The 12,824-nt window shown below is 34.5% G+C and overlaps 1 protein-coding gene across 5 annotated transcripts; it reads left to right on the top strand.

Annotated features, from left to right (window-relative positions):
- The first annotated feature begins 3,608 nt into the window (after positions 1 to 3,608).
- On the top strand, positions 3,609 to 10,171 carry LOC114757475 (splicing factor U2af large subunit B). 5 transcript variants are annotated; one of them, XM_028946574.1, is made up of 13 exons: positions 3,609 to 3,866; positions 4,950 to 5,254; positions 5,443 to 5,568; positions 6,195 to 6,265; positions 6,891 to 6,961; positions 7,050 to 7,103; positions 7,191 to 7,250; positions 7,829 to 7,889; positions 8,014 to 8,126; positions 8,300 to 8,746; positions 8,842 to 8,977; positions 9,214 to 9,281; positions 9,813 to 10,171. In XM_028946574.1, the coding sequence occupies exons 1-13, from the start codon at positions 3,738 to 3,740 to the stop codon at positions 9,948 to 9,950; spliced, it is 1,779 nt and encodes a 592-aa protein (XP_028802407.1). In that variant the 5' UTR covers positions 3,609 to 3,737; the 3' UTR covers positions 9,951 to 10,171. The 5 variants fall into 5 exon arrangements, with proteins under 5 accessions (XP_028802407.1, XP_028802464.1, XP_028802524.1 ...); XM_028946631.1 differs by having other exon boundaries at positions 7,056 to 7,103; positions 9,813 to 9,950; XM_028946691.1 differs by lacking the exons at positions 9,214 to 9,281; positions 9,813 to 10,171 and adding an exon at positions 9,068 to 9,207.
- The last annotated feature ends 2,653 nt before the right edge of the window (positions 10,172 to 12,824 follow it).

Genomic DNA, 12,824 nt, shown 5'->3' with positions numbered 1-12,824 from the left:
CCTAAGTTAATATTAATAGCTCATTTCAAAATATCATTTTGATGATGGGCATTAAATCATCTAATATCCAATACAATATTCATGTTCATTTTTTATTTTCCTAACATCTCGTCTCTGACGGGAAAAGCACCAAATCTGTTTTTTCCATGCAATGGCGATTGAGATGTATTAAGTGTGTAACAAATGGATTGCAATCGAGAATTATATTAAAAGACATTCATAAAAACTTGAGAAGATCATATTTTTATAAAACAAAGCAAAAAATAAGAAAGAAAGATAGGATTGTTCCTTAAGAGAAGGCCTATTCTTAGGGTGTGTTTGGATGAAACTAAACCGTGGTTTGGAAAAGTGATTCTGGAAAATAAATTCTGTGAAGAATAGATTCTGGAGTGATTTTGAGAAGTGAGAGTGTTTGAATAGTTGTTATCAGAAACACTTTTTATATACACAAATTACTAAAAAAAAAGACATAAGTTAATATGATAATTACAGAAAAATAGATTTTATGATATATTTTAATTTGAAGGAATAAAATTGTTAATAATATATTTTTTACCAACATAATTAATAATACATAAGATAATATAATTAATAAATAATTAATATGTATATATATTTATAAAATATAAGATTAAATATGTTTATAAAAAAATATGTTTATAAAAAAAATAACAAGATACATATCCTATAGGCTCTCATATTCTCCCTTTTTTCTCCAAAAGCAAAATTTTTTTGCTTTTTTCCAAAACCATGGTTTTGGAGTCAAAACCATGGTTTTGGCCCAAAACCATGGTTTGGTTTTTGGGATGACTGTTTGGGCAGTTTTTTACCCAAACCATGGTTTGGGCAAACATCCAAACGGTACCTTATTCTGTAAACTATAATCAATCATTAGCAAGAGCGTGAAATTCGTTTATTTTACCAGTTTAGTTGTTAATGACAAGTCTAGTGAGGAAAAAAACTATTCACAGTAACTTAAGTTTTAGATGAAATTGATATTATTTCCACACTTTAGTTGCCAGTGACAAGTCTAGTATGAGAAAAGCTATTCACAATAACTTAAGTTTTAGCAAAAAATGGCATTATTTTATAATTTAATTGCCAATGATAAGCCTAATATAGGAAATAACAAATATTGAAAAGTTATTTACAATAACTTAAGTTTTGGCAGAAATTGACACATTTCCACAATTTAGCTGCCAATAACAAATCTAATATGGAAAATAAAAAGTGTTGAAAAGCTATTCATAATAATTTAAGTTTTAGCAAAAATTAGGCCGTAGAAATGCAACAACTTTTTCATGCATTTAAGAAAATGTAGCATATCTATATTGTTATCATTGACAACTAATGAATGCACAATGAGGACATTGCCATGCTCATCAACAAAATACCAACATTTTCAGATTACCATGTAATGTTATTGCCATTATAGTTACAGGTCTGTAATTACAACACGACAATGACAAATTACAACAATGTTATTGTCCATTAATAACAAAAAAAATCAGTTAGCATTTGAAAGCAACCTTCTTTTGCAATATTTAGTTGTCCTATATCTAAATGAACTTCCAAAGCTTGATCTACTATTGCAATTCATTTTTCATAGTAACTTGCAACAAGAATTTATCTTTAATCAATATACTAGATTCAATATAATTTTATTCCATCAACTCAATTATAACAACTTAGCTAAGCTACAAAAACAAGTCTTACATTGGAAATAATAACATTAATCTTATGGCCAATGACAAAAAACTAGTATGGCTATGACATCAATTATTTTTCAATTAAGTTAACTTGTTATTTCTAATTACAAACTTGTTAAATCAACATACTGAATTTGTTATTTTCAAGCAAAAATTTGTTATTTTAACTAACTAGTTATTTTCAATTATAAACAAGTTAGTTAACAAAATGGACAGCGGCATCCTAGGTAGAACCTAATTCAACTTACTACCTAAAACCAATGGCGACCATTTGATAAAAATTTTACCAAAGCTACATTTGATAAAAAGACTCCTTAAAAATCCTTATCAGTTTTATGTTGATGAGCTACATGGGGTACCAGAAAAATGGCTGAAAATTAATGAACATGACTTCAGCAATCCTTTTTCACAGCCCACGAAAATTTGGAGTGCATACCTAAAGCTTTGATGAGCATGCTGGGCTTCAATGCACTGTTTCAGCAAAATGATGACTCCCTCGATCAGGTAAATCATCACGATCAACATTGGTTATAACCACATAATCCAAACCCCATGATGCAATTACTTCAACCACATTGGTCGGCTCCTCAGGGTCAGGTAGGGGAGGAGTTCAAGATGTCTTTACATTAAAAAGTCGGAGAGTTTATATCCTGATTTCAATACCATCTTCATCTTTATCGCCGTCCTCATCTTTTAATGCATCAAAATCAATAATTTTATACAGGGTGGGGGGAGAAGGAGAAGAAAGAGGAAGGGGAGAAGAAAGAGGAAAGAGAAGAAAGAATAAAGGGACTGGAAGTCGGAAGAGAAGAAGGAAAGAAGAGAGGATGAGAGGAAGAAAAAATGGAGGGCGTTTTTATCTTTTTTTTCCCAACATTTCATAATTTATATTTTGAACCTGGCCCTGACAGTAATTTTATTAATTTAAGCACTCATTTCATAATTTTATAATTTTAAGGGTTTTTATTTGCAATTGTCCCTATCTTTTTTTGGTAAATGGGTAATACTTCTTTATTCCTATTTATATGTCATTTCTAACATGTTTTATGCAAACAAAAAAAAATTATAAATTCTATTAACTCTCATTTAAACTTTAACAACTTTTTAACTTTATCCTTATTTAATATACATTATACCTCGTGTAAATAAAGTCAACGTAATAATAAATAAAAGGTAAAATTATATATTTATACAAAAAAATTTTCTTAATACTCTATAAATAGAATAAAAAAATATGTTTTTTCCTATATGATAAATAGAACCCGAGTAATATATGTTTATTATAGGGAAAATGACAATAAAATACCTTCTAAATTTCAAAATGACAAATAAGGCATCCGAATAAACACAATGATAAAGAATGCATCAGGTACCAATCTGGGATTTTGATTTTGAATTTTACAAAACACATAGTGGGATTTACAACTTTCATAATGAGAGTTACGACTTCGTCAATGGGTTTTGTAACCTGTTTTGAAGGGCTGGACAAGTTTTGCCGAATTTTATAAACACATAGTGGGATTTACAACTTTTATAGTGAGATTTATTACTTGGTCAATGGGTTTTACAACCTGTTTTGAGGGATCGAGCAACTTTTCTGTAAAAAAACAATACAATTACACGTTAAATTTTACAAAACACATAGTGTGATTTACAACTTTCATAGTAAGAGTTACTACTTTATCAATGGGTTTTGCAACATGTTTTGAGACTAAAAATCAAAATTCCAAATTGATACCTAATGTCTTATTTGTCATTTTGTTTATTCGGATGCTTTATTTATCATTTTGAAATTCAAAAGGTATTTTATTGCCTTTTTTCCTTTATTATATGTGTGCTAACATCTAGATAAATTAAGTTTGGGCTTTTATTGTGCGAAGACAGCTGGGCTTATAAAGCGTGAAAGACGCTGTCCAGTCTCGTCTCACCCGTGCGAGGGTTAGCCTGTAACTCTGTATCCGACTCTGGCATCTAGACATCGCGAAGCACAGCTTCGAGCAAGCGAGGAAGAGAACTGAGAAGACCGAGATGCCGGAGTACGAAGAGAGATACGAGGGCAACGGAGAGGAAGTCGATACCTACGACGGTGGCTCCTCTCCTCAGCCGCGTGAATGTAGCCATGGAGGTCCTGACGATCACAGCGACTCCAAGTCTCACGTATGTTCTCCCTCTCTGCATGTCTGCGTTTCTGTTGGAACCCGCATCAGATGTCTCTAGTCTACTTGATCTATTTAAATCTTCTTGCTCCCAATTCTTTTTAGAGAGAAGATGGTGTTTTTAATTAGAAGCTCTGATTTGGACCATGGCTAGGGTTTCAGATGAATTGCTTCCTTATTTTTGCACTCTGATATTCTGCCACATGGAATCGGGATGTGGGTATTGTTCTTTTTCCGAGTTTCATCTTTTTTTGGACGTTGGCGGGGCAAATAAAGACATTTATCGTTATGAGCCGACATCGTTTGTAGAAATTATAATTTCCCCCTTTTCTTAGCATGAATAGGCTTTTCTTTTGGCCTATGTTTATGTAACCTTGATGGGGCTTCTCGTGACAATGATATCGAACTAGGGTTTTGGTTGAGAATCGTATTCTCTCCCTGTACCCTTTTGCTATGTATACTTATGCGAATCGTACTGACGTATCCTCTGTTTATTGATATTGATTGATTCACCAGTAGACTTATACTTACTATCATGTTGTATTCTCTTCTCTTTCCTGTTTCTTTCCTGCTAATGTCTACATAACGTACTATGGTTGTGTTCCAATTAAAATAAAAGCAGTTGGAAGTCGAAGTACTCAACATGTGTATAGACATATTTTACAACGTTTTTATGACCGGTGAGGCAGTTGCTTTTGGGGTAAGAATGAGGTATTGATTTTATAGGATGTATCTTCTCGTCTTTTGTTAACTTTGAATATCTTTTGGGAATCTGTGTGCATCCTTCTATTTGAGGATGAAATGATTGGATGTTCTAGATGGGGTTCAACTGGTGATAGTGGGCCAGTTGCTGGTGTTTTGTGAAGACACCGTGTGAAAGCTCTTTTATATTGAAAGATACTGTGCAAAACATTCTTCACATGCTTGCCACCTAGACCATTTAATAATTTTACAGTTGCATTTGACTTTTCACTGTTTAGTTGTTGGTTTGATGTTGCTGAAAGCCATCCAAGTCTCTGGTCATATTAATTTGTTTGATAACTTTTTGTGTTGGTTACTTTGTGCTAATGGTATTATCTGGCAGCATGGATCACGTGACTATGATAGAGAATCTTCCAGAAGCAGAGAAAAGGAACGTGAGAAGGGGCGGGATAAGGAAAGGAAAAGGGACAAGGACAGGGATGGGGAGAGAAGCAAGGACAGGGATAGAGATAGAGATAGAAGCAAAGACCGGGAAAGAGATCGTGATGTGGAGAAGGAAAGGGATCGAGATAGGGACAGGGACAGGGATCGCCATCATAGAGATCGACACAGGGATCGCAGTGAGAGAAAGGAAAAGGGCAGGGATAGAGATGATGATGATTACTATAGAAGCCGAGACTATGACAGGTGAAAAATCCATTTGATTTGGGATCTTAATGCATCTATGTGATTTTGAGTTTCCTTGGCATTTATTTTTACCAGTTCAATGCACAACCTGTTTTTCATGTGAATTTAAGATCTTATATATTGGAAAATGAGCATTTCTATTTTCAACTTCGTTTTTCAAACTTGTGTTTACATGCTTCAAAATGCAGACGAAGGGATTATGATAGAGAAGACAAGCATAGGCGTAGGTCTCGATCTCCTTCTCATTCTCGTTCAAGGGGTAGATCTGAGCATAGATCGAGGTCACGGTCACGGTCTCGTTCTCGCTCAAAGAGGTATGTCATAGAGAGAGAATTAACATTCAGTTTATTGCATGTTCTTGCACACATTATAAACGATGAATGAGCTGGCAATTCAGTGTTATCAATTGCATCTGTTGTGGCATGATGAAATTTGAAGAAAAATACCGTTGGGCTTTCAGGGCTGCCACCTTTGCAGAACACTGCTATTCTCTGCTTCGTTGCATTAGTTTTTGCATTATCCCTTGGATTGTCTGCCATGGAAGAATATAGAAATCAAAAGTAGGAAATAATGTTTTCTATTTAATTAATAGCTATGGGCTTTATGGGGCTGAGTTTTTTTTCTTGCTTGTTTTCTTTGTTTTTAGGTGATGGCATTACCAGCTTGGAAAATTCCTTTTTATGACCGTTTTCTAAACTATTTTCTCCTATTTTCATTTATGTTTCTATAAATTGTTTTTTCCAGTATTTGTTCTTTTAAAGGGTGTTATATATTTATAAAGGGGCTTCCGCACTATCTGCCATTGTGTCATGGTGGTTTCTGTGCTTGCCTCTATCTCTGCCATTGATGACACTGGTTTACGACATTCACTTACAGTGAAATTTCAATTGATATAAAAGGCAGCATTTATAATCTGAATACTCACTCTGTGTGCTTACAGCAAAAGGATAAGTGGTTTTGATATGGCTCCTCCTGCGTCAGCAATGTTAGCCGGCAGTGCTGCTGTTGCAGGTAGATCTACTCACGTAAATTCAAAAAATGTTTGTTATCTTAACTGCCTTCTTTCTTTGTTGGTTTTAGTATGGAAAGTTCATATCAAATTGCATGGTCTTACCTTGGTAAGCTATATTCTGTTTTAATCTGAGTGTATAGCTCTTCAAAGACTGGTCTCCAATGGTGTGTAATTTTGTCTTTCTTTTTTCTTTTAATTGGCCATATAATTCTGGAACTAAAAGATGCTTTGGTTTTTTGTCTTGTGTTTGGTGTTTGTTTGTTTTGTTTCTATGTCTTGTCTTATGTTCTAAGAAGGCAATGTTGGGCTACTAGCCCCACTGTGCTGACAATGGGCGTGAGCCGACATCTGTAGCTTTTATGTCCACGGAGGAATCAATGCACCGGTTTTTGGTGGGTCTTGTTCGTCTTCAACTGGAAACTATTGCCTACTTTGGTAGTCTTATGAGTTTATCTCTAGAGTTTGTTTCCAATGTTCCTTTAATATCAGTTCATATATCATGGAATGAGGTTAAAATATGATTATGCTCTGGCAAAGTGAAGCAGTAGGAGTCTTTTGGGCTCATTTAATAGAGTCGGGGGTTAAATATTGAATTTGGGCTGAAATAAATTTCTCTCTTTGCAGGTCAGATCCCTGGGGCGAATCCTGCAATTCCTGGAATGTTTCAAAATATGTTTCCAATGGCTACCAATCAGGTATCTCTCCTAATTACCTTTCATTTATGGTGTGTTTTCAGTGTTGAGGCGTATCTAATTTCGCTATCTTGGTTTATTCTTCTTGAAGATGCAGCCATTCAGTGCCCTCCCTGTCATGCCAGTCCAGGCTATGACCCAGCAGGTATTTAAGGGTTTCTTCTTCCCCTCCCCCCCTCAGCAGTTCTCTTTCCAATATTGGCTTTATTTGGTGTTTGTACTTACTATGCAGGCTACTCGACATGCCAGGCGGGTTTATGTGGGAGGGCTCCCTCCTACAGCCAATGAGCAGGTATTGAATATTGGCAGTTAGCTAGTTGAGGAATAATCTTTAACCAAATTAACTATTGCCTGAATTTTCGCATTCCCATTTGTGTAGTCTTTGGTTATTTATTGTTTTTGCATGAAAGTAGTGGCTTTTAATGAATCTTACCGGGGAAGTGGGTATATCTAACCTGTATCTTCTATTTATTTCTTGTGGGCATGGCTTTGAAAAATATGGCATTTTATTCACAGATCTTTGTCCTTTTTTTCCCTTAAAATATATTCAGCATATGCCTGAACTTTCAGTTTGTTCTAATATTTTGATGAAATTTGGAATTGAGATTTTGGTTGTCAGCTAAATTACTTTTTTTCCTTTAAAAAATTTCTTTGTTTTATTGATTCTTTTTTGGTAATGTACCCTTCACCTTCTCCTTTGTTTTGAAGCTTATATTATTATCCTGGGAATCAATTAATTTTTTCTTACTACACCATGCGGTTATGGACATTATAGCTAAATAGCTAAATAGTGAGTCCTAGAAGTTTAATGTGCTGGCCTTGGTGACAATTTCTGATTTCCTAATCATTATGATGCCCGTTATATTGCAGTCTGTTGCAACTTTCTTCAGTCAGGTCATGGCTAAGATTGGAGGAAATACTGCTGGTCCAGGTAATAAACATATGGAATGGCACAATCCTGTCTTTTTGTGATTCATTGCGTTTTTTTTTTTTTTTTAAGGCGATTGATCAGTTTTACTACCTCTTCAATCTATTCCTTTGCCTTGCACATGCAGGTGATGCTGTTGTTAATGTTTATATCAACCATGACAAGAAGTTTGCTTTTGTTGAAATGAGATCAGTAGAAGAAGCTAGCAATGCAATGGCTCTAGATGGGATTATTTTTGAGGTATCGAATGCCTATTTTTATCGTCTGTCACCCACAGTTGTGGGATCTACTGTGGGATCTTTTCTTTCGTGAGTGGCTTAATGAGTTAAGTGATGCATGTGGTTGATTATTTCTGTGAATGAGAGCATTAAAATTATCAAATTTGTATTTATTTCCCTTTTCTCTGTTGCAAGGGGGCGCCTGTCAAAGTAAGGAGGCCTACCGATTATAACCCTTCTCTAGCTGCAACCCTTGGCCCTAGCCAGCCTAATCCTAACCTGAATCTGGCTGCTGTGGGCCTAACACCTGGCTCAGCTGGTGGACTTGATGGTCCTGATCGTATATTTGTGGGTGGTCTTCCTTATTACTTTACAGAAACACAGATCCGGGAGCTTTTAGAGACTTTTGGTCCCCTTCGGGGCTTTGATTTGGTGAAAGATAGGGAAACAGGAAACTCAAAGGGTTATGCATTCTGTGTTTATCAAGATCTTGCAGTTACAGATATTGCATGTGCAGCTCTGAATGGAATAAAAATGGGAGACAAGACTCTCACAGTCAGACGAGCCAATCAAGGTGCAAACCAGCCAAAACCTGAGCAAGAAAGCATATTAATGCATGCACAGCAGCAAATTGCTATACAGGTTTGATGATATTCACTGTTCTGAATGATACATGATTAGATATCTTCTGATTTTGTGTTATTTACAAGCTAATTGAAGTTTGTTAAATTCATTAGAAACTCATGCTTCAGCCAGCATTAGTGGCAACGAAAGTTGTTTGTTTAAGTCAGGCTATATCAGCTGATGAGCTCAAAGATGATGAGGACTATGAAGAGATTGTTGATGACATGAGAACAGAGTGCTCTAAATTTGGTAATGACTGGTTTATTTCGCTTGTCTTCTTCTGCGACCTGTTAGACATTAATTTTAATATTTTTTTTTTGTTATTTATTTGTTTTACAGCTATTTGTATTCACACATTATCAGGCCTAACATAAAGACAGAAGCCTCCATAACCTTCCGTCTATGTTCAATTTTACTTGGTTTCACTGAATATTTTTAATAGTTCTTTTTTCTGTGATTTGTCACTTATTTTTAATCCGCTGCAGGTACCTTGGTTAATGTTGTGATACCTCGCCCCCAACCAAATGGGGAGCCAGCACCTGGAGTTGGAAAGGTATCGGTTCTTATCTAATGTACTTGTTCTTCATTCAGTACCCCATCGCCTGCTTCTTTGTTTTTTCTTGATTCTTTTTCTAAGTTGCTTTTCCATTTTCTAGTCAATTACGAGTTGAAGTGGATTTTTTTTTTTAATAAATAAATGGCATTCCTAGTGCTGATAATGATTACTAGTATTTAAATTTCCCTTGTACAAAGGTCCAAATGTATAATTTTGCCTAGTATCAAAATGTAAATATTACACATGCATGCAAATGTTTAAGTACTGACTTATAGAAACCTCGTCTATGTTGCATAAACAGCTAAGGCTGTTTGTTTTGACGGTGGTTATGAATTCCTAGAATAGGCCTCAATGGAAAAGCTTGTCTCTAGATAGATTGGTGCAAACATTAAGTTGAAGTTTTTTAAATACAACCAAGCACTAAAACGTGCTTTACTGATTGGCATGGGAGAAACTCTGGTTGAGAGAGATATTTTTGTTTTTGGTGCTTATCTTTATGTAAATTATTAAGGGCCTATGTACCTCTAGGTGTTTTTGGAGTATGCTGATGTTGATGGTGCAACAAAAGCACGAGCTGGCTTGAATGGACGGAAATTCGGTGGTAATCAAGTAGTGGCTGTATTTTATCCGGAGAATAAATTTGCTCAGGGAGATTATGAAGGCTAGTTGTTTCTTAATGTCACATGGATTGAATCTTTGCATTTTTGTCAAGGATTTTAGTGTATAATGCGTAAGCTCAGTTGTGCTGTAGAATATTGGATATAATCTTATGTGAGACCTGCTGGAGATGTACTGTTGAATTACTGGTTCATAGATTATATTCCATTGTCACTTTGTTGGATCCATTGATTTCCAGTTGAGTGTGATTTAAGTGTGATTTGGGCTTATATGATCAACGCACGCGATAATTAAGGTCGAATTCTCAATGGTATTGTGGATGAGTGCTTTACCATAATTTTATTTTCATTGCTGTTTGGGGATTTGCATTATATTCCGAGTTCGTTGAATTGTTTGTAACCAAATTATTTATCTACTAATTTTTGGCATTTTAAGTGTTAAAAAGACGAGTGTTTTCGAATAACTTTTAAATTATTCTCGGCGGAGAAGGGTAACAGCAATAATGAGAACTCATCCGACATCTCCACGTATTGACTACCGTGAGTTCCATGTTTTCTACGTACAAGAACCTAACATTTATTTTCTGCATCATTAAACAATCTGGACTCGTAGGCTGGTCAAGCGGTTTGGAGCCTCTCAATCAATCAATGTGTAGAATAAATCATGGTCCCCATCTCCCAGCTCCGATGTGGATCTAGCTTGTTTGCCTATAGTTGTCGGCTTTTATGTAGGAACGTTTATCTCAACTTTTAATTCTAAGTTTCAGCAAGATATCACGGAATTTATTTCCTTGTAGATGAGAGGACCAAAGTGCTGTTAATAATTTTCCTTGTCCGTTATATCTTCTTTGGGTTTGTTTGGATTAATATTGTTTAAATTAATTTATTTTCATCGATCATGTTTGCTTTTGGGTTTTCATGGCCAACTCTGCCTATGCTGCATAGTCCGTCTCAAGAGAAGGTTTGTGTTAAGCCTTTGACCGTCAACGTAAAACTGTAGCATCTTTTCATGGCGTAAATCCACAAAGGAATAACATGAGCACAACGTGGGGCTAGTTGAGTAGAAATGTTGAGGTGAATGTATAGTCTTATGAAAAAAAGATAAGATTCATAATGAATATATAAGTGAAAAAGTTAGAGTGATTTTTATTAAAGAGAAAATTATAGAAAATCATTTGAGATGGTTTGATCACGTTTAGAAAAGATATTTGGATGGGTTGATGAGGAGGGTGAATCAAATACTATGGAATACCATTAAAAAAGATAGAGGAAGGTCGCAAAGAACCTTCAATGAAATTATTGAACAAAATCCTTTGATTAATAATACATTTAGAGATTTGACATTAATGACATCATGTAATTAATATAGCTGACACCACTTGAGGTAAGATTTTGTTGTTGTTATTATTATTTTGTTAAGGGCTAAAGCTTATGCATAAAGCTGAGGATAATCTTGTTTCGTGTTTTGATTATTGAACATCATAATTCATAGGTGAAGAAAAAAACAATTCCCAAGATGTCACAGTTGTGGAAAAACAGTCCACAGGCCATAACGTCCTCCTTTTTTTTTTGGTACAAGTCCACAACGTCTTCATTTTTCTGTTCAAATATTTAGTCAGTCTAGTAACCAACAAGGGTTGGGTCTAACGGAAGGAGCTAGTCCCTCACAACGTGACGAACTAAAGTTCAAATTTTCACTAGGAGAGATATCCACATTTAGTGCCTGACAATGCTTCGAATAGGATTGCCTCCAATAAGAGAATACCTATGCTTTGGGGGAAAAAAAAGGATTTAGTCAGGGTAGTTGTACAACCTTGACCTCTCTGTCTCTTTGAGGACCTTTTTCTCCAATATAAATAGAAATTGACCAACTGCGTCTTGCGAATTTCTATATCACTTCCTCATCTTCTTAATATAAAATTTATGCAAGGGAAAAACCGAGAGAAAATTGCTAGATGATACATTAAAATGGGTAAATTTCAAATTCCCAATTGGATTCTTTGTAGTATTTTAAAAATTTTTAAATCTTGCAAAATGATACAAATGCCCTTCACCTTTTTTTTCCCATTTTTTACGGATGCCATTTTTGTTGTTTGGTTATTGACTACTTTTACTTTTAGAATTATAGTGACTACTTTTCTTTAAATATTAACTACTCTTACTTAACTATTGATTATTTTTACTTTTACACTTCCAATGACTATTCTTCTTTAAATATTGACTACTCTTGTTTAGTTATGACTACATTTGTTTCCAATACTTTAATGATTATTTTTGTTTAGCTATTGACTGCTATAATTTCGTGATTGACTACTTTTATTTTTAAAAATTTGGTGACTACTCTTGTTTAGTTATTGACTACTAATAAAGCTCAATTTTTATATATATTTTATCCCACATTAATCGATTTAATTGATATCTTAAGCTTAAATGGATGTTTTGTGTATTATTAGATTAATTGATTGATTTTAGGATTTTTCATGAAAATTGAGATTTTGGATTGAAAATATAAATAGTTTGTGATCTCTTGTTTTTGGCTTGAAATTAATATTCCATATTTCTTTGAAGTCAACTCTCATATTTTTTGAAATTTGATTTTTAGAAAGTTTTTCAACTCCTTGTCTTATTTTTGGTACATATCTAATCTTTAATTTTGATATAGATTATATTATATTTTAATATGATCTACGTTGATAGATGCACTTAAATTCTCATAAGTCAAGAAAGAGCAAAAGAGGAAATCCAATGGTGTAAAATTATTTCTTAGATCTAAGCACAATTCAATGACTAAGTTTAAATGGGTTTAATTCTTATACGTAAAAGCCCCTTCTTGCTCCTATAAAAAGAAGCATTCTCTCATGAGAAGGGGCAGCCACCTCCCTCCACTTATCAATTTCCATTCCATTTATTCTCACTTATCATT

Source organism: Neltuma alba, unplaced genomic scaffold (genome assembly GCF_004799145.2).
Source record: "Neltuma alba isolate B1F8T4 unplaced genomic scaffold, ASM479914v2 tig00000201_pilon, whole genome shotgun sequence".
Classification (NCBI taxonomy): Eukaryota; Viridiplantae; Streptophyta; class Magnoliopsida; order Fabales; family Fabaceae; genus Neltuma; species Neltuma alba.
The sequence above is the reverse complement of the archived record's forward strand: the minus strand, read 5'-3'. Positions and strand labels throughout refer to the sequence as shown.